Source organism: Anopheles marshallii, chromosome 2 (assembly GCF_943734725.1).
Source record: "Anopheles marshallii chromosome 2, idAnoMarsDA_429_01, whole genome shotgun sequence".
Taxonomy (NCBI): Eukaryota; Metazoa; Arthropoda; class Insecta; order Diptera; family Culicidae; genus Anopheles; species Anopheles marshallii.
Window position 1 is genome coordinate 47,263,641 of NC_071326.1, and position 19,549 is coordinate 47,283,189.

The 19,549-nt window shown below is 43.1% G+C and overlaps 2 protein-coding genes across 2 annotated transcripts; one reads left to right on the forward strand and one right to left on the reverse strand.

Annotated features, from left to right (window-relative positions):
- Positions 1–9,908: 9,908 nt before the first annotated feature.
- On the reverse strand, positions 9,909–11,956 carry LOC128708132 (uncharacterized). Its single transcript, XM_053803091.1, has 3 exons — positions 11,908–11,956; positions 11,521–11,763; positions 9,909–11,452 (listed from the first exon to the last, which is right to left on the reverse strand). Exons 1-3 carry the CDS (start codon positions 11,954–11,956, stop codon positions 9,909–9,911), a joined length of 1,836 nt encoding a protein of 611 aa, XP_053659066.1.
- An 880-nt stretch (positions 11,957–12,836) lies between these two features.
- Positions 12,837–17,223, forward strand: LOC128719040 (negative elongation factor A). Its single transcript, XM_053812660.1, has 4 exons — positions 12,837–13,046; positions 13,553–16,636; positions 16,766–16,921; positions 16,987–17,223. The coding sequence occupies exons 1-4, from the start codon at positions 12,837–12,839 to the stop codon at positions 17,221–17,223; spliced, it is 3,687 nt and encodes a 1,228-aa protein (XP_053668635.1).
- Positions 17,224–19,549: the final 2,326 nt, after the last annotated feature.

Consider the following 19,549-nt stretch of genomic DNA (forward strand, 5'->3'; position numbering starts at 1 on the left):
GAGCATGAGAATACAGGACGGAAATGGAGTTAATCTATCAAGTGTGTACTTCCCGCAGTACTAACATGTACCAAGGCATACTTGTTATCACATGGAGATAAATCATTATAGGCATATTTACTCAATATTAAACTCAAAAAAAAAATACTGTGATAACAATAAGAAACAATAAATAAAACATACTCCTCACAACACACGACAACTTCCACAATAACTCCATGTTGCTGGCAAGCATTTTCAATGTTATTCTAATAATAACGTATCAAACACATATAGCAAATAATTACCACACCTCACATTCCAAACAATGTCTTCACTTTCGTTCGGATTAGGTGCCAAAACGCTTACGACATAAGCCACGTTCAGAGTCATTTGATCGCGGACTGCAGGCTCAAGCAGACAGCCACACGACAACAACCATCATTCGGCCGAACCTCACACCGGTCCATTCTCACATATTCGGCTCCTTCAACTCGGCGCTCGAATCTTTATCTACCCGTTTATCATTTCGATGTAAAATCTCGCTCGCACATACACGCCAAAAACAGTTTCGCTGCGAGTGTTGCAAAAACTTGGATCCCATGTTCCACCATCCGCCGCCAGTACACCGCCTCCAGCGGGGGACATAATGTCGTCCTGCGTTCATTTCATTCAAGTTTTGCCTGTCCAACTTTGTCGCCGTGATCGGTTGGTGAGCTACTTTTCGTCGTCCCTCGGGTGACACCCGGGTGCCAAAACCGGTCGCTTCGGTTCCGTGCGGGTATATGTGTTTGTGGCGGTATATCTGGTCCGTACACTGGAGGCGCGTGTGTACGCGTGAACGCTTGGAGTTAACCGCGCCAGTCCCGCCCTATTCCGGACTACCGATCGGACTAAACCGATTTCCAACCATCCTCGAAAACGAAACGACACCCTGCTCATGCGCCTCCGGCGTGGTCGTCGTCTGGATGCTACGACGTTGGACTGTGCATACACACACCCTACGTCGCCAGATGGACAACAGAGTTTCGAGACCAAAGCACCCAAACCCGAAGAACCAACAAACGGATGAGGGGCCGTTTGTTTGGGCCGGGCGGAGGGTGTGCAAACGAACGGCACTTTAATATGCCCCTCCGCTTGTCAGACACCTGAGGATCATTCCTGATGCGCGTGCTAACCGCAACGATCAGGTACGCCACCAGCTGGTACGGTCTTTCCTCTTCCCACCGTTGATTGGTTAATCGTAATTTAACACTAGCGCCCGATACATATTTCTTTTTACTACTACGATTTTCCACCACCCTGCCAAACCGCGACGCTGGAGGTTTCGGTAAAACAAGTCAGCCATGTTACGGCCACCAGCACCACCGCGTTGCCCCACCAACTCTACCACCGGTTCCCATCACGGCAGCAAAGCAGGAATAGACTCGGCCCATACACTTTGGTCATCCACTGCCGATTAGCACGAGCAAGAAAGCGGGCAAACAAACCGACCAAGCAAAGCAAGTGCAGCAGCAGCAGCAGCAGCACCAATATGTTCAAATGATATTACCAACAAAAAGACCAGTTTGGGTATGTGCAATGTTTGTTTGAGTTTTTTTTTTTCCCCACTTGTTTCTCCACGCGAGTCGCACTGTTGCACGCTTCGGCAGCAGTAATCGATTGCGATGCAATCTTGGCAGAGCCTTCTTTTGCCGTATGATGGAATCTTCAGCACAACATTCTCTCCATGCTGTGTAAATGATACTGCGGGCATTTGCATGCAGTGTGTAATTTGATATTCTGGGAAGCTTATCGTTTAAGGGACGCTGATTGAAAATTGTTGTGCAAGGGTATTTCCAAAGCGACCGAAACAATTCGCATCGTAGGAAGATGATATTCATCTCACTTGACCGATAACTGATGGACTCCACTGTGACATACAAAGGTTCATACATTTCTGGCATCATGAAGTACAAATAAAGTTTGCTTTGGAAACGTTTGATATAACGATCTCTTTAAGAAGAGGTGCGAAAAATAGTTATTGAATAGTAGCGCAAGTCACTACTACAATAGGATCGGACCTACGTATTGCAATTCAAAGTGTGGAAAAAAAAACAAAACAAATGCAGATGGAGAAGATTGTATTTACGTACCAGGAAGAAACATGGAGACAGACCTTTGGAAATTCCCAGCTGTTTGGAATAGTTGTTTCAGGACGAGAACATAATGGGACTGATTAAATATTGCTTTAGCTGCTACTGCAAGACGCGATAAGGTGATGTGCTATTTTCTATGAGTGTTTTATTTTTGTTTATATAGAACGGCCAGCCTGTGTTGCTGGCTATGAGTAGATTAAATTCAATGAAACTATTTTAGCAACTATGTATGGTTGGAAAGTTTAATTACACTACAAAAGATGCATTTTCCATACGTCATCGTAACGATAGACTGTGGTATGGTGCTACTGAACCCATGCCATGTAACAGTGCTGTATTGAATGAGAAATGAATTGTTCAGAATTTAATGTACAAATCTATTTTTATCATGAGATTATTGTACTGGTAGTACAGTGTTTTCCCGAGTTACGCGAATAATGCGTCCCAGAGAAATTCGCGTAACTCGAATTTTGCGTAATTCGAATTCCCTTTGTAACATCGTATATATTTAGTATTCAGTGATCGATTTCTTTTCACGTTGCGAAGCACAATAATAATTGATATTATTAGAGTAAAATTTTAATTAAATTAATGTTTGTAATATTAAAACGTAACGTATTTTTGGAAAAATTTAAAATTTGACATATAGAAAAAAATATTTCCACATGTAAAATTACACGAACTGTCAAAATTTTTAGATTAGTGTATCTCAAATTTGCGTAACTCGAGTGTCGCGTAACTTGGGAAACGACTGTATTACTTAGAAACGTTCAGTGGTCATTTTTTAGCATAGGATCAAATAAAGACTTAAATAAGTACTTAACTACGTGTTTTAAAAGTCTTAGTCTAAAAAACTATAGCTTTTTGATTGCTGGACATGCTATTTTGGTGCAATTTTTTCATATTTGTTTCCAGTTTTTGGATGTGTATTGCGTACATTTTATTGGGTTCATTTATTTGTTCTAAACAGTTCTTGTGAATATTTTTGCTTAGAAAATTTTCATGAAATTCATGTTGTTCTCTCGGAAGTTGTTGGTTTTTTGAGCTACGGATTTTGTTCAAGAATGATCAGAAGTTGCAATATTCGTTGGATTGTCTTTAATTTGTAATGCTATTGTAAATGAATTCTTTATTTCTAATTCATTCTAATTCCTGTATCTAAGTTTTCCTCTGTGCAACACAAATCTTGAAATATCAGCCTTGATTTTACTAATTTGTGAGTTAAGTGGGGCAAACAGTGATGCAATACACCATATCTTGGGAAGAGTATACGTGTTGCATATTTTTTATAACTTTTTGTATAGAATTTACATGCCTGTAATTATGGAGCTAGGATATTGATATATTGTTGCGATTGGCTGTATTCCCCACATCTACTATTTTACATTTTGATAAGTTCAAGCTTCTTCTCCGAATTGTATGATTAATTCTTTAATCCTATTAAGTTTGCGCGGGGATTACGTTATTAATGAAATATCTTCAGCATATACTGTAATGCTGTTTCCAAGTTTTCTTACTAGAGGATGTAAGTATTGATATAGGTATGATTTGAACAGTATTGCTTAATCTACCATTAATTAAAGTGTTGGATGTTGGAGGAAACAACGGTTTGCTCTTTCAAGCCTTGGTTCAAATCGAAAGGAAGAGGTTTCCCTGCAACCTTCATCTGTTTCAGTTCAACTATTTTTTTCCTTTAAAAAAAAATTATATGCTAGATTGGAAAATACCGTTGGTTTTGTTATGGTATTATTGAGTTGGAGGCAGCCAGGTGGCATGATGGCAGTGGCGCCGTTCTTCACACGAACGGATCGGTCCGAAATCCCATCCGGACCGATCCCCTGTACGTAGGACTTGTCATAAATAATCATAATAAAGTCACAAAAACCCAGAAATGGCAAGCCAAGACCTCCTTGCGTTTGTTGTACCGATAAAGGAGAAGGAGAATTATTGAGTTCTTGGATTTTTTGAAGTTCTTGAATTTATTGAATTGATTCGTCTGTAAATTTTATAATCGAAGTTCAGCAAGCGTGATGGATGTCTGAATTACTTTTATCCTGCAGCTTTAACGTTTTTCTTTTTCACAAGTAAAACTATTCTCTCGAGCAAGGTATTTTGCATTGTATTATATTGTTTATATTCAACAATTCATCACGCGATGTATGATGTTGAAACAATCATGGAAATAGTAATTTGTTGTTCACCATTATTAGTTTCACTACTGTATCTTAGTGTTAGATACCAAAAGTTGATGATTTTCGAACAAAGTGGTGTTGTTACTTTGTGTGAGATTTTATAACGTTTTAAGTTTTGCCGTGAATCATCTTTTGTTACTTTCATTTTGTCTAAAGTGTTAATACTTTTAACATCCGGTATAGAAACAACCAATATAGCCCAAACTTTATATATCATTAATCGTTCCGATTGTTCAGTACTTCCATTAGTATACTTTAACGGAATTAATCATAATTTGTACTGCAACTCATGTTTCATTGATAAAGGAAGACCAAAACCGAAATGCGACTCTTAAAACTCACTTTTACTTTTCGCTCCTCACATGGCCCAAAAACGTGCCCGTGTGTGCAGGCACGTATCTGTTGCATGACATATCGTACAGCATAAAGAAGACAAAACAAAAGTACAAGTTCACAAAAGAGTGCACATTGGTGCACGAACATGGGTGCGGAAAACTCTTCAATGCCGAAAGTAAAGATGCAGGCAAAGGAAGGATACAAATGATGGATAAATAGTGCAGCACCACTTAAGCGTGAGCAACCAGATCTGATGTGTGTTGGGGATCCACTTTAACCGATTGATAAGATGAACCATCAACCAAACGTACACTTTAAAATATTGTCAAGTGCTCAGGAGGGCTGTCGAGCAGGTGGCAGGTAGCACCCTTCACCAGCATGCTGGGGTTTGTTTCTCACAAATTCTTACAAACGAAAACTGCATACAAATTGCTAGATTAAGGATGAAATATGATATGTTAACTTGATATTCAACGGGTGTGTTTGTTCGAAAAAAGAAACATCATGCTCGACTGACACAAAGCAAAAGCAGATCCCTGTGCAAAACTTCACTTACAGTGCGGTGTGCGCTGTGGGACATCCTTTAAACAAGTCACGGTGATACTAGCGCGGAAACGCTTCGAATGCTTAAGCTTTAAGCGGATAGTAAACTCTGCCCAAGCGGCAACCGCATCATCCGGCGATGGATCGTTCGATCGGTAGATCGGCAACCACAACGCACCCCCGGGTATGAAACGTACGTGGTACGCACGCCTATCTCACCCATCGCGCATCGAAATGTGGCCTCGAAGTGGTCGAAACTTTAATGCCAGTGCGCCACACGCATGGTGATGTAATTGGTGGGTAACAGGGAGGGGAGGGACGGTGCAGTAACGGTACAAACGCGCGTTGTTTCGATTATTGTTGATTAGGCTTTTTTTTGCGCTACAAGCAATGGTCCTTATGCCATAAGGAATTGGAACGATCATCAGTAAATTGGTCGATCGAATAAAGATTCCATATCCGTGTTTGGAGCGGGTTGCGTCGGTTCCAGTTACTGTTGTACTACATTCGGAAGATATTGTTATTTAAAATGGGTTTGCGTTTCTTTTAAACCTCTACATAACTTTTATCAAGTGAACCTGAATCTGTCGTGATGTTAGATAGTGACTAAAGCTTTGTTTCCTTCCCTTTAATCAGTGCCACTAAGCACGTTGCGTTGGATGCGTTTGTTACACGTGCTTTTCGTGTACCGTGTTTCTTAACTTTTTAAATGATCTATTTATGCTAATCACCTTTCCCGGGACTGCTGTATTATTGTTTGTGCTCAGACGTCTGTTACGAATCGCGATTGCGTCACCTGTCTTGGTTTGGATGCGGGTTCCGCATCCGGAACGCTTTATACATATATACACACACACACAAGATACCCATCGGCAGTGGTCACTGAACAGGATCGTCCCAGACCTTCCAGCAAGCGCACATTGCTGCTACCACTTGGCCCACGTGGCATATTTCAAACAGAATAAGATCTACGGCGCGTAAACAATCGTTAGACACATCTTGAACATTGATTGACCGACCGGTTTCTTGTAGAATTGCTTCACGGTACAGTAACCCGGAACTGAAACGCATCTGATACCGGTGTTCGCCGCCGGGCCAAGGGGCTCAAGTGCGCACACGATGCATTATTGAATTTGGAACCGTTCCAATGACAAGCGTCGAAATAACCTAGTCCCAAAACCGGACAGGTCACTCTCCGCTTTGCAAGCCTTGAGGTGCGATTGTACTTCCGGAGCAAATGGGCACGTGATAAGCATAGGTTTGGTTTGATGGTTCATTTTTTTCTCTCCTAGCTTGGCTCATTAAAATTGTTCGAATAAATTGAAAAAGAAACTATACAACAAAACTGGAAAGCGATTGACATTGGATGGCTGTAATTATAGGCCGGAAAGATGCATAGTAATATTACAGTTTAGATTTCATGGTACTTTTCACATCGCGTTCGAAGCTAGAACTAACAAAAAATAAAAATAAATAAAATTCACTGCAAGAGTTCATTACGATGAAATTAAAATATGTACTAAAGTAATAGATATAAATGTAAACAGCAAAACAAAAAACTTAATATAATAATTACAAATTGATTTATGAGAGTTCGAAAAGAGCTAGAGAAAGGAGAGTTAACAACTTCAATGCTGAATGACAAAGAACAATGTCGAGACACGTGTTTCCTCGAGACATCTCAGCATTGTTGTTTCGCTAATTGTGTAATTATTCAAGGGAGAGTTTAATAAAAAAAAACATGACAATTTGTGGTACAAATAAATCTTTTAATAAAATTTTCCCAACTTGCTCTCCCATGTTCCCACTAACATTCTCGCCACTCGATCGAGTTGAATATTACCCACAACAGCTGTGCAGGCATTGAAAAGAACACAACAATGCACGAAATATGCAAAAATTGGTGCAATATGATGCAATAGCGGAGGACTCCGCCGTAGATGAGCGCCGAGAGAGCATATCTTCGCGCGGTATCACGCGCCATCCGTGACTTTATCGGATGCTGCTGAGGGCTACGAAACGGGGGCATGACCATTGTTTCGGCCACGCACTGGGCTGTCCACTGATGGAAGTCCGCAATGACGATTGGCGCGAATATTTTGCGCCATCAGTACCAGCTCCACTACGACGACATGCAAGGCCAACCAGCATCGCAAGGATGGAGAGCGCGATTTCCTCATCAGCTGGACGAGCTGTGAGGCTGGTTAAGTAATCGCACGAGTGTGGACATTTGTCGGTGCGTTCACGTTCACGACGGCGGTGAGGTCAACTTACCGCCAGCAGGTAACGGTGGAAGGGATTAGAAAGCACCGGGAGGGGGATGACGAGATATGACGTACAGCAAGGGATGAATGGAGCATTCGGTAACGACACGCAAGATGATAAGCGGAGCTTCTTACCTTAGCGAATCCTGCGTGCAGATGGGCAGATTCGATAAAAAATGATGACACACTGTACAGGGATTAAACACCGCCCGGAATCCAGGATGAAGTGGTAGCGACCAAACTATCGGTCCGGTGGCAGTTGATTCCCCGTTTTCAGGTCGGTGTGATTATGCAGACAATTTTCTTCGCTCAGCTGTGACCACGGATTCACTTGTCCTGCTCTCTCCTTCTGTCACACTTTGACACTGACGGCATCTCTAGCACAAATGAACCCACTGTGCTCTTGGTGCTCTCGGTTTCGCACACACTGTTCGAACGTGTATCGGTACATTCGCTGACTCCCTCTCTGGTTTTACAAATTATCCCGTTCGATTGCACGGCGCGCTCATTCATTCGTTCTAGTACTGCATTTCTGACACTTTCGTACGCTGCTCTCTTCTCGCTACCGTTTGCCTTTTATCTTGCGCTCTTCTTCGCTCGTTTGTTCTAGCCCTTTTTGACAGGGCTTTGTTATTATTGTTCGTCTTTTGCTTGTGCGACGAATGGTTGGCAAAATTTGTTAACGAAACAGAAACACGAAGCTTGCCCCACGTACGTACGAGAAATTCGTGCACTTTCGCTAAGAAAATCCAGACCAGCGGTGTGTGTTTAGCTTCGGACTGGGAGATTTGTTTTCGCCAATGCACGTTTCACTGAAAACGAATCACAGTCTCGGTCGACCCATCCTCACGGGTGGATCGCGAAGATTTGCACCTTTCTCGATTCTCGATTACTAAGCTTCTCACTTCCGTATTGTACGTAGAAGCAGTAACGAAAATCGCTTTCCTAATCGAACACGGAAAGCTCGCACTAATTACACTCATCGACGATCTGCATACGATAGAGCGAAACACTTGGCGTTAGCCACATGAGTTTCCTCAAAACACTGCTCACTATGAACACCGAAACGCGATAGCCGTTCCTTCCAATCGCCAACGAATGAATGGCCGACCAGATCCATTGCTACTTTTACCGCCCAACACTCGGCGCACCGAAGAACTGTTGTGGGGATAAGGTGCTCCAGTCAAGACCCCTTGAATGAACTTGACGTATAGATCGGCACATTTTTCGGGTGCTTAACTGCACTGCACCCATCAGTGGACCGTATTTAATCTTCCACTGTATACAACATATCCATGCTGAAAGAATTAATTGTTTTATCTTTAGGGAATTGATTACACAGGAAAAGCTACTAATTTTCCAAGTATTGAAATAGAAAGAATGAGAGTGAGAGAGAAAACTCGCTTTTCTCTTAGTGCCGTATCGGGGAGGTTAGATCATCTCAAAGCCCAACCCTTTTGACAATGAGTCGAATGTATGTCAAAAACATATTTTCTAAACCACATAAAATGAAAAGAGGGACACATTTTATAATTAGATGTTTAACGTTTGTTCGAATATTATATGCGAGCCTTATGCGAGCCGTGGCTTGCAAGAATTTAAACTTTGTTCAAATAATTTAAAAGAGTAACGCAGTGGTATCGTTACGTCAAATAGTTTACCCAGTGTTCAACAAATAAAAATTGGGGGTCAAATAACCTTTAAGATTTAAATATTGCCGCTTCTTTTGTAGAATCTTTCTTTAAACAAATGCAGAAATATTTAGCTTTCATTCATACTTCAGTTTTGATGTCAACTTTCAACTGTAGCAGCATTATTTCGAAAGAAGACATAAATTATTCAAACAGGTCTGTCTGGCACTTAACTCGCTCTAATGAAAAATGATAAACTGGAGACTAAAATTGTGAATCAAAAAAAGAAACGAATGAATGGAATGGAAGTCTTGTAAAATAAGCAAACGTAAGAACGGAGTTGTTCAACTTTCGACCCACTTTGTTCTCTTCCGCGTTATGGTTGGGGTGAGATCATGATGCAATGTTTTGTACAGGGAGAACAATAATTTTAAGCTATTTGCATGCCAAGCATTCATATATCTTGCTTTGTCACCGTTATAGCCAGTGCAATTTACATTTCAATTGTAGTTTATCAGCAGCATCCACTACGGTTTCATTTAGGCAAACTATATTTCCAGACGGTGTTTGCTAAAAATATCGTTACAATTCAAACAACCGGAAATAGATTGCGATACCGGATTACGTTGTAAAGCTGAATGCTAATTATCTTATTTTAAAAGTGAGGTAGTAACGTCACTATCCTTGATTTTATTTTTTATTCTCAAGTGGTACTACATTTACAATTATGGATGGAATGAAGGCACATAGCACACGTACATAAGTGGCGTGAACTTTGGACGGATAAAGATACAATAATTTCAAGAAAAGAGATTCGTATCGCTTTTAAAAGAACACCTTCAAAAATACGGCTGCTAAAGAGATAAGAAACGATGTTAATGTGCTACTGAGCGCTGCAGTTGAGCGATAGATGACCCACGGGAACACAGTGATGAAGTTTTCCGTTTCCTGCCAAGGATTTTCTCCGTCATCAAAATGCATCGGACATTGGTCCCTTTCGCGCTCATACTCCGTCATATCGATGGCCACCACAGCACCTTCGGTGTAGTTCCAGGAAGTAACATCTTGTTTGATATCGCAAAATGCGCCTACGGCCTGTGACATTAACACACGATTCAAATCCGCCCGCTGGTACACCCAGCAGCGATACTTGGAGAGAGGATCCAGATCATCGTACGTGATGAGGTAAGATTTAAGATTTTCCTGCCAGTATCCGATACATTTCATTCGATAATCCGGATCGCTGTATATATCGATCGGTCGTCCAAGATAATCCACCGAAAGACAGTAGTCCGCATCGATGCTCATCTCCTTTTGGTCACCGTCGCAAACGGAAAAGTCCGATATGTTTTGCTTGCAGCGTATGTCCGGTCGAGGACTCAGTGTGACACCACCGAGAATACGCGTTTTGAATGGCGCTTCGCCTTTCTGTGTGAAGTTAAACTTTCCGGCCACCGGACATCGAATGGGAACGGGTTTCGCCGATAGCAACAAATTATAATTCCACTCTTCTCTGTTTGGGAATTGCTTCCAAGAGCAAACGGTTGAAAAGTCGTCCTGTATCACAGCCAGTCCACGCCGGTAGCGGATAATGTTGTGATGTTTAGGGACAAAATCGAAACATACGTAATCCGTCTGACAGCCGTCCACTGTAAGGCGAGCCATCATAATACGTGTATCTCGCTGCTCTCGGCATATGTAGATTGTGCGACGGTAACGGGACTGATCCGGTTTGTACGTTTCCACAATGTGGGTTTCATTAATCTTCACATCACCATCGACGTTGGCGGTATTGATCCATTCTCCGGTGAAATTTTGCGGGAATCGACAGCCCGGTTCGATGACGTCCGCCTTTACCGGCGTTATTCTTAACCGTTCTGGAGACTTTTCCACCGTCTTCAGGGTGTTACATTCGGCCGTGATCGACACGCCAAGATACAGATCGTCGTCACGGTTCTTCAAAAAGCAACGATACTTTTCGTCCTTTCGAGATTCCTTCGTGTTTGCCACGGCGAAATAATGATTCTTGCCGATAAACCAATCACCCAAGCAGCTGTATTCTACCACCCCGTTAAATGTATCCGCCATTCCAATGCATTGCTTGTAGGTGATGTTAAACTTTTCATTCGATATCAAGAACTGTGTTCCGACTTGCTGACATGAATGTATTCTCGCATCCGGATGGTCACATTCACCTGTGAATCGGAATCGGTTCTGGTACGCAAATTGCCATACACCCTCGAGAGACGAGCGACAATTGACGGGGACGTAATTTTCGTTGAATAACGTTATCAGTTGCTGATCGGTCGAACCACGGCATACACGTTCCATGGTAGGTTCCTCGTGTGGTGCCAGAGTCACACATACGGCTGAAAATGCGTCACAAAACATTTTACACTATACTGTTGGTTTTTTTTGTTGTTGCAAGTTTACTTACATTCGTATTTTTCGAATATGTTGAGTGTCCTGGGAAATGCGTGCACACAGTGGAAGCACTTTTGGCGTTGGAAAATGAACGTATAGTTGGATCCTTCGCGTAGCATATTAATAATCTCTCCTCTGTCTGACATGCTGTGATCATCCAGGACGGTCAACGTAGGTCTTCCGACCTCCCAAGAAAACCATGATCCTTGTAGGATTTTCGGAATGGTGAAGTTGGATCGCGCCGTAGCGTTAGACACTGAAACGAATGATTAGGAACACAGCAAGCAAAGCAACATTGATACCATTAAAAAGCAATCAACAGAATCGCCATGGCTGGACAATGGAAGCCAATAGGCAGCCCCGCCCAGTTGGAAGCGTTCTGGCAACGAGAGATTCTTACCGCCATACAGTAGAACAAGCAGCAGTTTTAATACTTGATTCGGCTTCATTGTAAGCCAAACAACGAAATTAAACTAGTTTACAACGTTACACTAACTTATCGCAACAAAATAAACGAAAACATTGATCAGCACGCCAATTGTTTATGGAGTTGGTTTCTTTTTTTTACTTGTGACGCTGATTCATGCCAAACGTCAAAGAGCCGTCAAAAACCGTTGGCCTTGGAAGCGTTACAGGTGCTATATGAAGCTTGGGCGTTAGCTTCCACCATGCGTTACCAGTGACATTTCGCCAAAAGCCGATCCATGCCGACGCTTCCCACGAAGCAGTTCCGAAGTTGGCTCGAAGTGAAAGATTGGAGGTTTTTTGGGCCGGATAATCGGCCGGATAGCAGAATTGTCTGGCCCAACGAGGAGGTGTGAAAGGAACGATGAAGGGGTCGTGCGGGTGTCTTCCTCGTGACTGCGACAATGGAAGCGGTCTCGTACAACGGCTGTGCTTACCATTCAGCTGTTTTCGGATGTGAATAGGAACAAATATGCAACATGTTTTACATTGTTTGATGCACATTTTCTAGTGCATCAAATGAGATTTAATTCCATTTATCATAAGAATACAATTAAAATTAATTCCCACATGGACACACATACACATTTGGTTTACTTACCGTTTCAAACCGATATATCGTATACCTATAATTCTAGAATAATCCACACGCGTGTTCATTTCAACGAAAAAAAAAACAAAGTCTTAAAAGAGCGAGAAAGCACAAGAAGCAGTACAATGTACGGAAGGGATATGTACCATGAGCCGCACAGAATGTCAGCCGGCGTGAAACGCAGTGAAACTGTTGCGGGGTAAAAATTGTTCCTTGGGTGAAACAGGCTAGGAAAACGCACATCACTGCATTCGGCATCAGTTTTTTTCAAGATGGCGAACGTGCGGGATAGCGACATTTCTCTGTGGCTCCACAATAAGCTTGGTACATCAAACGATTCATGGATAAGTGGTTCAATTACGTCTCAATTGAATAAAGAAGTGCTTCGGAACATCAAGGAGTGTTTTCCAGACTTACAGACCCAGGTTAAGCTGAAACTGCTGCTAAGTTTCTTCCAAATTCCGCGACGGATCGTCGAAGAGGTAAGCGTGCGAAAGGGATGTCCGGAGCTCATGACGACAACGTTGCGCCGACTTGTGGTCGCGCGTACTGTGGGAAAAATACACAATGCTGATGTTGCAAGCGCGTCAGTGGTAGTATGCGCTGAAAAAAAATAAATGTTGCACGGAGAAGAAGCTAATGTTTTCGGAAAATGTGCATATAGAATTCGCCTACAACAATTTTTATATATAATGTGCTTTTCATCAGGCATTCATGGCTATTGATTATGTTCCCCGTTGCCCGTGTAGTGACGAAGTGGCGATAAAGTAGGAAAGCATACTGGTTAAGTGTGTATCTGTGTGGGTGTGCGTTTCGATGTGTAACATAAACAACAACAAAATAGCGACAGCAACCTGTCATATTTTAGAAACCTTTTATGATAAATACTTTCTAATACGTACTCTAACTAATGGGATTAAGATATGATTAGCGATAGCAATAATTGATATCTCATTAATATTATTATTTTTGTCTCATTTTTTTGTAGTGGAAAACTGAACTAGAGGAAGTAATCGAGGTTGCTGGACTCGATTCAGAGCTATGGGTGTCAATGATAGCGGAAACGATAAAAACCTTCCCGACCACAGGGTCTTTGAACACGGAAATCTCAGACTACGAAGAGACGCGCCCAATTTTCACAGATATGGTCAACGAATTGCGGCGGTTGGTAGTGAAAAATGCCGACCTCGGTATGCTCCCACTGGAATGTCAGTATCTGAACAAATCGACGCTTGTTTCCGTGGTCGGACAGCAGTCAACGCCAGTGAAACATTTTACGTTAAAACGTAAGCCGAAAAGTGCAGCCTTACGTGCGGAGCTGCTGCAAAAGTCTTCCGATGCACAGAGTTGCCTCAAGAAGATATCTGCACCAACAGTGCCTTTACGGTCGCGTGGCATTCCACGTAAAATGACCGACACGACACCGCTTAAAGGTATCCCATCACGCGTACCTACCGGTGGCTTTCGTTCTCCTCCGACTACACCAGGTCAAACTCGGCCGGCAATGAGCCGAACGCCAGCCGGTAGGAAGGATGGAGGTATCAAACTGCTCGAGATCGGAGAGCAACCGCTAGGCTATGCGGCAGCGAAAAAACGCAAGCGAGAACAGGAGAAAGAAGAACAGGCAAAGAAGGTGGCGGAACAACAAAGTCAAAGTGCAAATGATACGAAATCGACCACAACCACGCCGTCTACATCAAGCCCAACTGTTACGACAACGCCCGATTATGCGGCAGGTTTGTCTGCACCCTCGACAGTGTACAGTCAGCCAGCAACACCAATGCCTGCCACGTCTGGCAGCAAGGATGTATCCTCTAGCGTGATGTCGACGTCTGTTGCCTCTAGTACATCGCAAGCCCAAGTACAACAGCCACAACCGCAACAACAGCAACCAACACCAGCCCCCCAGACGCTTCAGCCAGCACAGCGGCAGTCGCAACAAACGCAACCGACAATAACAACTTCTCAGCAATCTCAACAGCAGCAAACGTCCTCTCAGACAACATCCGCTGTGGTCGATGAGGAGGAAGAGGTTGAGATGAAAGACATAAAACCGGAATCCATTAGCTTAACAACGCCCGTTACTATACCGGTTAGTGCTGTGCCAAGTGTAAGTTCGGCACCACCTCCATTGGCCTATCCTGCCACGAAAACAATATCAGCTACGGTCATCAAAACGGAACCCAGTGGTGTTGGGGCAGGTACGGTTGGCAGTTCTATGGTAACGTTGTCATCGCAACCCCCATCGTTGGTACGAACTGTTCCGTTGACACCTAAACAAGCCAAAACGGTACTGCAGTCGCAATCGGGAGCGACAGGAGGTGTTCAGATAATTCAAAAATCCACAGGCAAAACGATCAGTGCGGCTGCTGCAGCTGCTGCAGCAGTAACGAGCACAAGCAACACCAATGCACAGCAGAAAATAGAAATCATATCGTCTGAATCGATCGTACCCGGAACGTTACATGCTTCCATTCCAAAATCTACAACCATCATCAATCGTGGTGGAAATATATTGTTCACTACGAAGCAGGTACAGCCTGGCACGACAACAGCTGCCGGGGGAGCTACAATAATACAGCAAAAAACGCCACTTACTTCGTACGTGCTTAACACGACCTCGCCCGGAAAACAGCTCAACATTCAGCGAATAGTTTCGAACGCGAGTTCCGCCGGCACTCCAAGTTTGACTACAACCATTTCACGGGCTCCGCATCAGCAGCAACTGCTGCAGCAGCAATCGCAACAAATACAAGTCCAGGGACAACAGTCAGCTACACAGCAGACTAGGATTGTGCAAATTAAAACGGCTCCAACTGTGTCGCTTAACAACAACCAGTTGATGCAAAATATTCCACCACTTATATCTACCCAGATTCCGGCCGGTGCAACTCAGCCAACGATACTAAACATTCAATCCATGCAACAACAGCAAGGACAGCAGAATCAGTTACAAATTACCCCGACAGCAGTGCCCCAGAAGCGCACGATCACGATTACAGCACAAAATCCGCCGACGGCTGGTATGACAACCTCCGTGGCACAAATTCTTCAACATCAGCAACAGCTGCAGCAGCAACAACAACAGCAACAGCAACAACAAGCGCTGCAAGCTACTGCTGCAGCTGCGGTCGGTCAACAACCAAAGTACACGCAAGTGGTGATGCCGCCGAATGTTAAGGGAAACACCTACTACGTAACGAATGCGGCAAATGTTTCGAATGTGCTGAATCAGAAAGGAGTCATCATACAAACGGTCGACGCATCGGGCCACACGGTATATCAGCAGATTCCGTTACAAAACGTTTCCGGATTGAGCGGAGCCACAATACTGACGGGACCGCCAGGGCTGATCAAAACGGAATCGGAAACAAAGCTGAGTCAAATTCCTGCACTTGTACCAACTAGCTCGTTGCATCAAAATATACCCGCTCTAACTCCCGTCGTGATTCAACCCAGCGGAGGACAACAGCAAGGCACTACCGTGGTACAGCAGCAACAGCAGCAAGGTGCAACCATACCGGCACTGATAACGAATATTTCACAGCAGCAGGTCCAACAGCAGCAACAGCCGCAGGTGAAGCAGCAGGTGATTTTCCGACCTGTCGGAGGAACAAACAATGTTCAAACAATCTTGCCGCAAGGAATCACGCTTATTCAGCGACCCGGCGGCCAACCAAAGCTAGTGCAAACGATTCAACAATCGACCGGTGCTGGTCAGCAGCAGCAACAGTTGCTAAAAGCGGCCACCGCGGCAGGGCAGGCAGGACAACGTACAATCATTACGCAAATACCCCAGCAGCAGCAACAGCAGGGACAGCAACAGCACACGATTCAGTTCCAGGCCCCGGGAACACAGCGTACAGGCGGCACTACCATTCAGCTAGTCCAGCAACCGCAACAGCAAGGTCAAACCCAACAAATACAGGTGCAGCGTGCTCAATTGAAGCAGGTTCAGCAGCAACAACAGGGAACTACGGTTACGATACAGTCTCAAGGCAGTGGTCAGCAACAGCAGTCACAACAAGCGCAGCAGCAACAAGCGGGTGGAAGGAAAGGGCTTTCAATATCCGTAAGTAGCATGTGTTTTAGTTTAGGCAGTAGGATAATAATTTAGGTGCAAAATTGACGAACATTGGGGATTTCGTCTATATTCGCTTTTATGTCGTTTTTAATCAATATTCCTGGTTGGTTTTTGCAGAGCAAGTATTACATGGAAGCACACGACATGTTTAAACGGGCCAACTGCGTGTCAAGATTAGAGAAGGCTATAATTATCGGTTTCATGGCTGGCTATCGAAACAATCCTAGGCCTTCACCGGAAAACATCGTCACCATAAAATTAAATGAAAGTGTTGTAAGTACAGCTCTAGCCAGCAAATGGTTATCGTAAAACACTACTAATTGTTTCGTTTCTGACAGGAAAAAGTGCACCAAGACGATAGGGCAGCTTTGATGCTGGTAGAGTCGCTCATCACGCTCGACTACAACACGGGTCAGTGGAGAACATTCCGAAAGTATCGTGAAGTTGACCAATCGCAACAGCTTGCAGAAAGCGTTAGCAGCGACACAACGGCGAGTGGTGCTGCAAATACTGCTACGAGCGGAGGCAGTGGGACGGCTGCATCCACTGGGCAACAAAATTCAGTAGTTATTTAATATTTAGCATAGGGTGCACCAAAAACAGTAGCGAACCACAGTAAATAATATGACCGTAATCTGGACCGCTTTAGTTCTACGGCGTTTGTAGTCCTTTTTGAACGTGCACGAAAAGGCACACGTAAACTGTTTGCCGTTGCTGTGCAGCTATCTATATCAGTCGTGACATAGTGGTATAACACATTAGTACAGAGTAGGCGATAAAGTTGCAATAAGCGGTGATGCGAATGTGAACACTGTTAGGCAAATTATGAGGTATGTAATAAGTAGTATATATTTGTATAGAAACATGATGTAATAATGCCAACATAATAGGTTTGCAAGATAACAGAAGCTTTTGCAGAGCGATTCTAAGAATCAAGCACCTTGTTTGAAACTGTGACTCTGTTGGAAAAGTGAAACATAGCAAACAGTTCGATGAGTTTGGAAATGTTTAGTCGATTAGTTTTACCGCGAACATCATTTCAGCGTTGTTTCCTATCGAAAGATGTTTTGTATAAAGTGATGTGTATACTAGTACTTTGAGTTGTTTTTTTTTAATGATGTACCAATGTACACAGCTTAGTGAGATGGGTTCCATACATTCTGTACATATGAACAAGCATGGAAATGAATGCGGAAAAAGTTTAGGCAAGAACAGCGCGGAGCATTGCATGCGGAAACTCGCACCCTGCAGTGCTTGCGAACAAAACACACGGTGTTTATTAGGCATTTGTTAGGAGCTTTAGCGGTTTAGTCAGCTTGCGTTTGATAGCGTACAACGTGTGAGGAAAGCGCGTTTGTGTGTGTGTTTTTTTTAAATCAACAACTGCAGTTTCAGGTATTTTAAACTCCTTTCTCATTCTTACCATGTGCCGTCGGCAATGGGCATCTCGTAGTTTATGTTGTTTCCCACATTCTCAAGACAATAGAATATTAATAGGGGTGTTTTGCTATAAGTTCTAGTTGTCTTTCGATTTTGTTTTTAATTAACGAAAGTTCTTATGTATACGCATGTAAACGCATTTTAGTTCACAGGGAAGATAAGTGTTGTTACGAATTATTATTTTAGCGTCTGTATCAAACTAAAAAGAGATATCGAAATATATGCGTAAACAACAAACGATATGAACCGTTTAAATGTAGAATTCACCAAAATTGTAACTTAATCGTAAGCAGTGCTCTAATCTTGCGTCATTGCGAAAATATGTTCGTTTATATAGAACTCGGGTGGGCTTCGAATGCCGGAAGGATACACTATGTTTGCGAATAATGATGCCGGACTACCAGGAAAATGCTCGTCAGTTCTATATGGTCTACCACGAGGCGTAGAGGAGCACAGTGAGCTAGTTGTGTAAACCTTAGCTGAACCTGTTGAAAGTTGGATGCAAATGGGGATGGATGAGAGCAGTTTTCGTGAAAACGGATTCAGCAGCACGACCTGCTCAACTATGAATGGGTCAAGAAGAAAAAGAATATTGAGCTATGAATAGCTGGAAAGGAACAGATATTCTAACTGATCTTAAATTCTTCACCTTCATTACAAAGTAGTGATGATTTTGTGTTTTAGCACCAATTTTAGGTAGTCCATATCGATGAATCGATGATGGTCGAAATTAAGATGGAGTGACGTTGTAGATGTGTCCGCCAGAAAGGCTAGCATATTGGTTTGGCAGACGATAGAGCTAGACCGTGAGCGGTTTTGGGAAGTTCCCACGCAGGCCAAAACCGTGTATCAGTTGTAGCGCGTAATAAGGAAGTAAACTTAAATTTCTTGTTTATTTTTATTGATTCCACTTAAAAAATTTAAATAGTTTCATTGTACAGCTTAAGCTGTGTCTGCTACTTTTTGTTGCTGTTCTAGTGTGTTTCGCTGAAACCTGTCCCTAAACATGGAGTGGGGCACTATTTCACTACATCGCTAAGCAACGCCTTTAATCACATTTGTTTATTATCTTCGATTCCTGTTGCGTGCCACTTTATGATCGTATACTAAACAATTTGTGACCGATCCACTCTATGCAACCGATCGCACCAATTGTTTCTATACCATAATTAAAATACTGTTCGCTTAAAGTTAACCGATCACTGAATTATGTGCTACACCGTCACATAGAAATGGAAGCCCCGTACCGAATGCATAAAAGTAGGCCGTGTGTTGTATCGTGAGGATCCTAGAAAACGAAAGCAGTTGAACCCGTGGCCGTCACTTGCAATCCGGATCTTGTGTCTTGTGTGTATTGGTGCGTTCGTGAGTACGATTCGTGTTTCATAAATTAAATAACTTATTTAAAGAGCTAGTTGTATGTTCTTGCTTCACTCGTAGCATTAACAAACGGATCCCTTA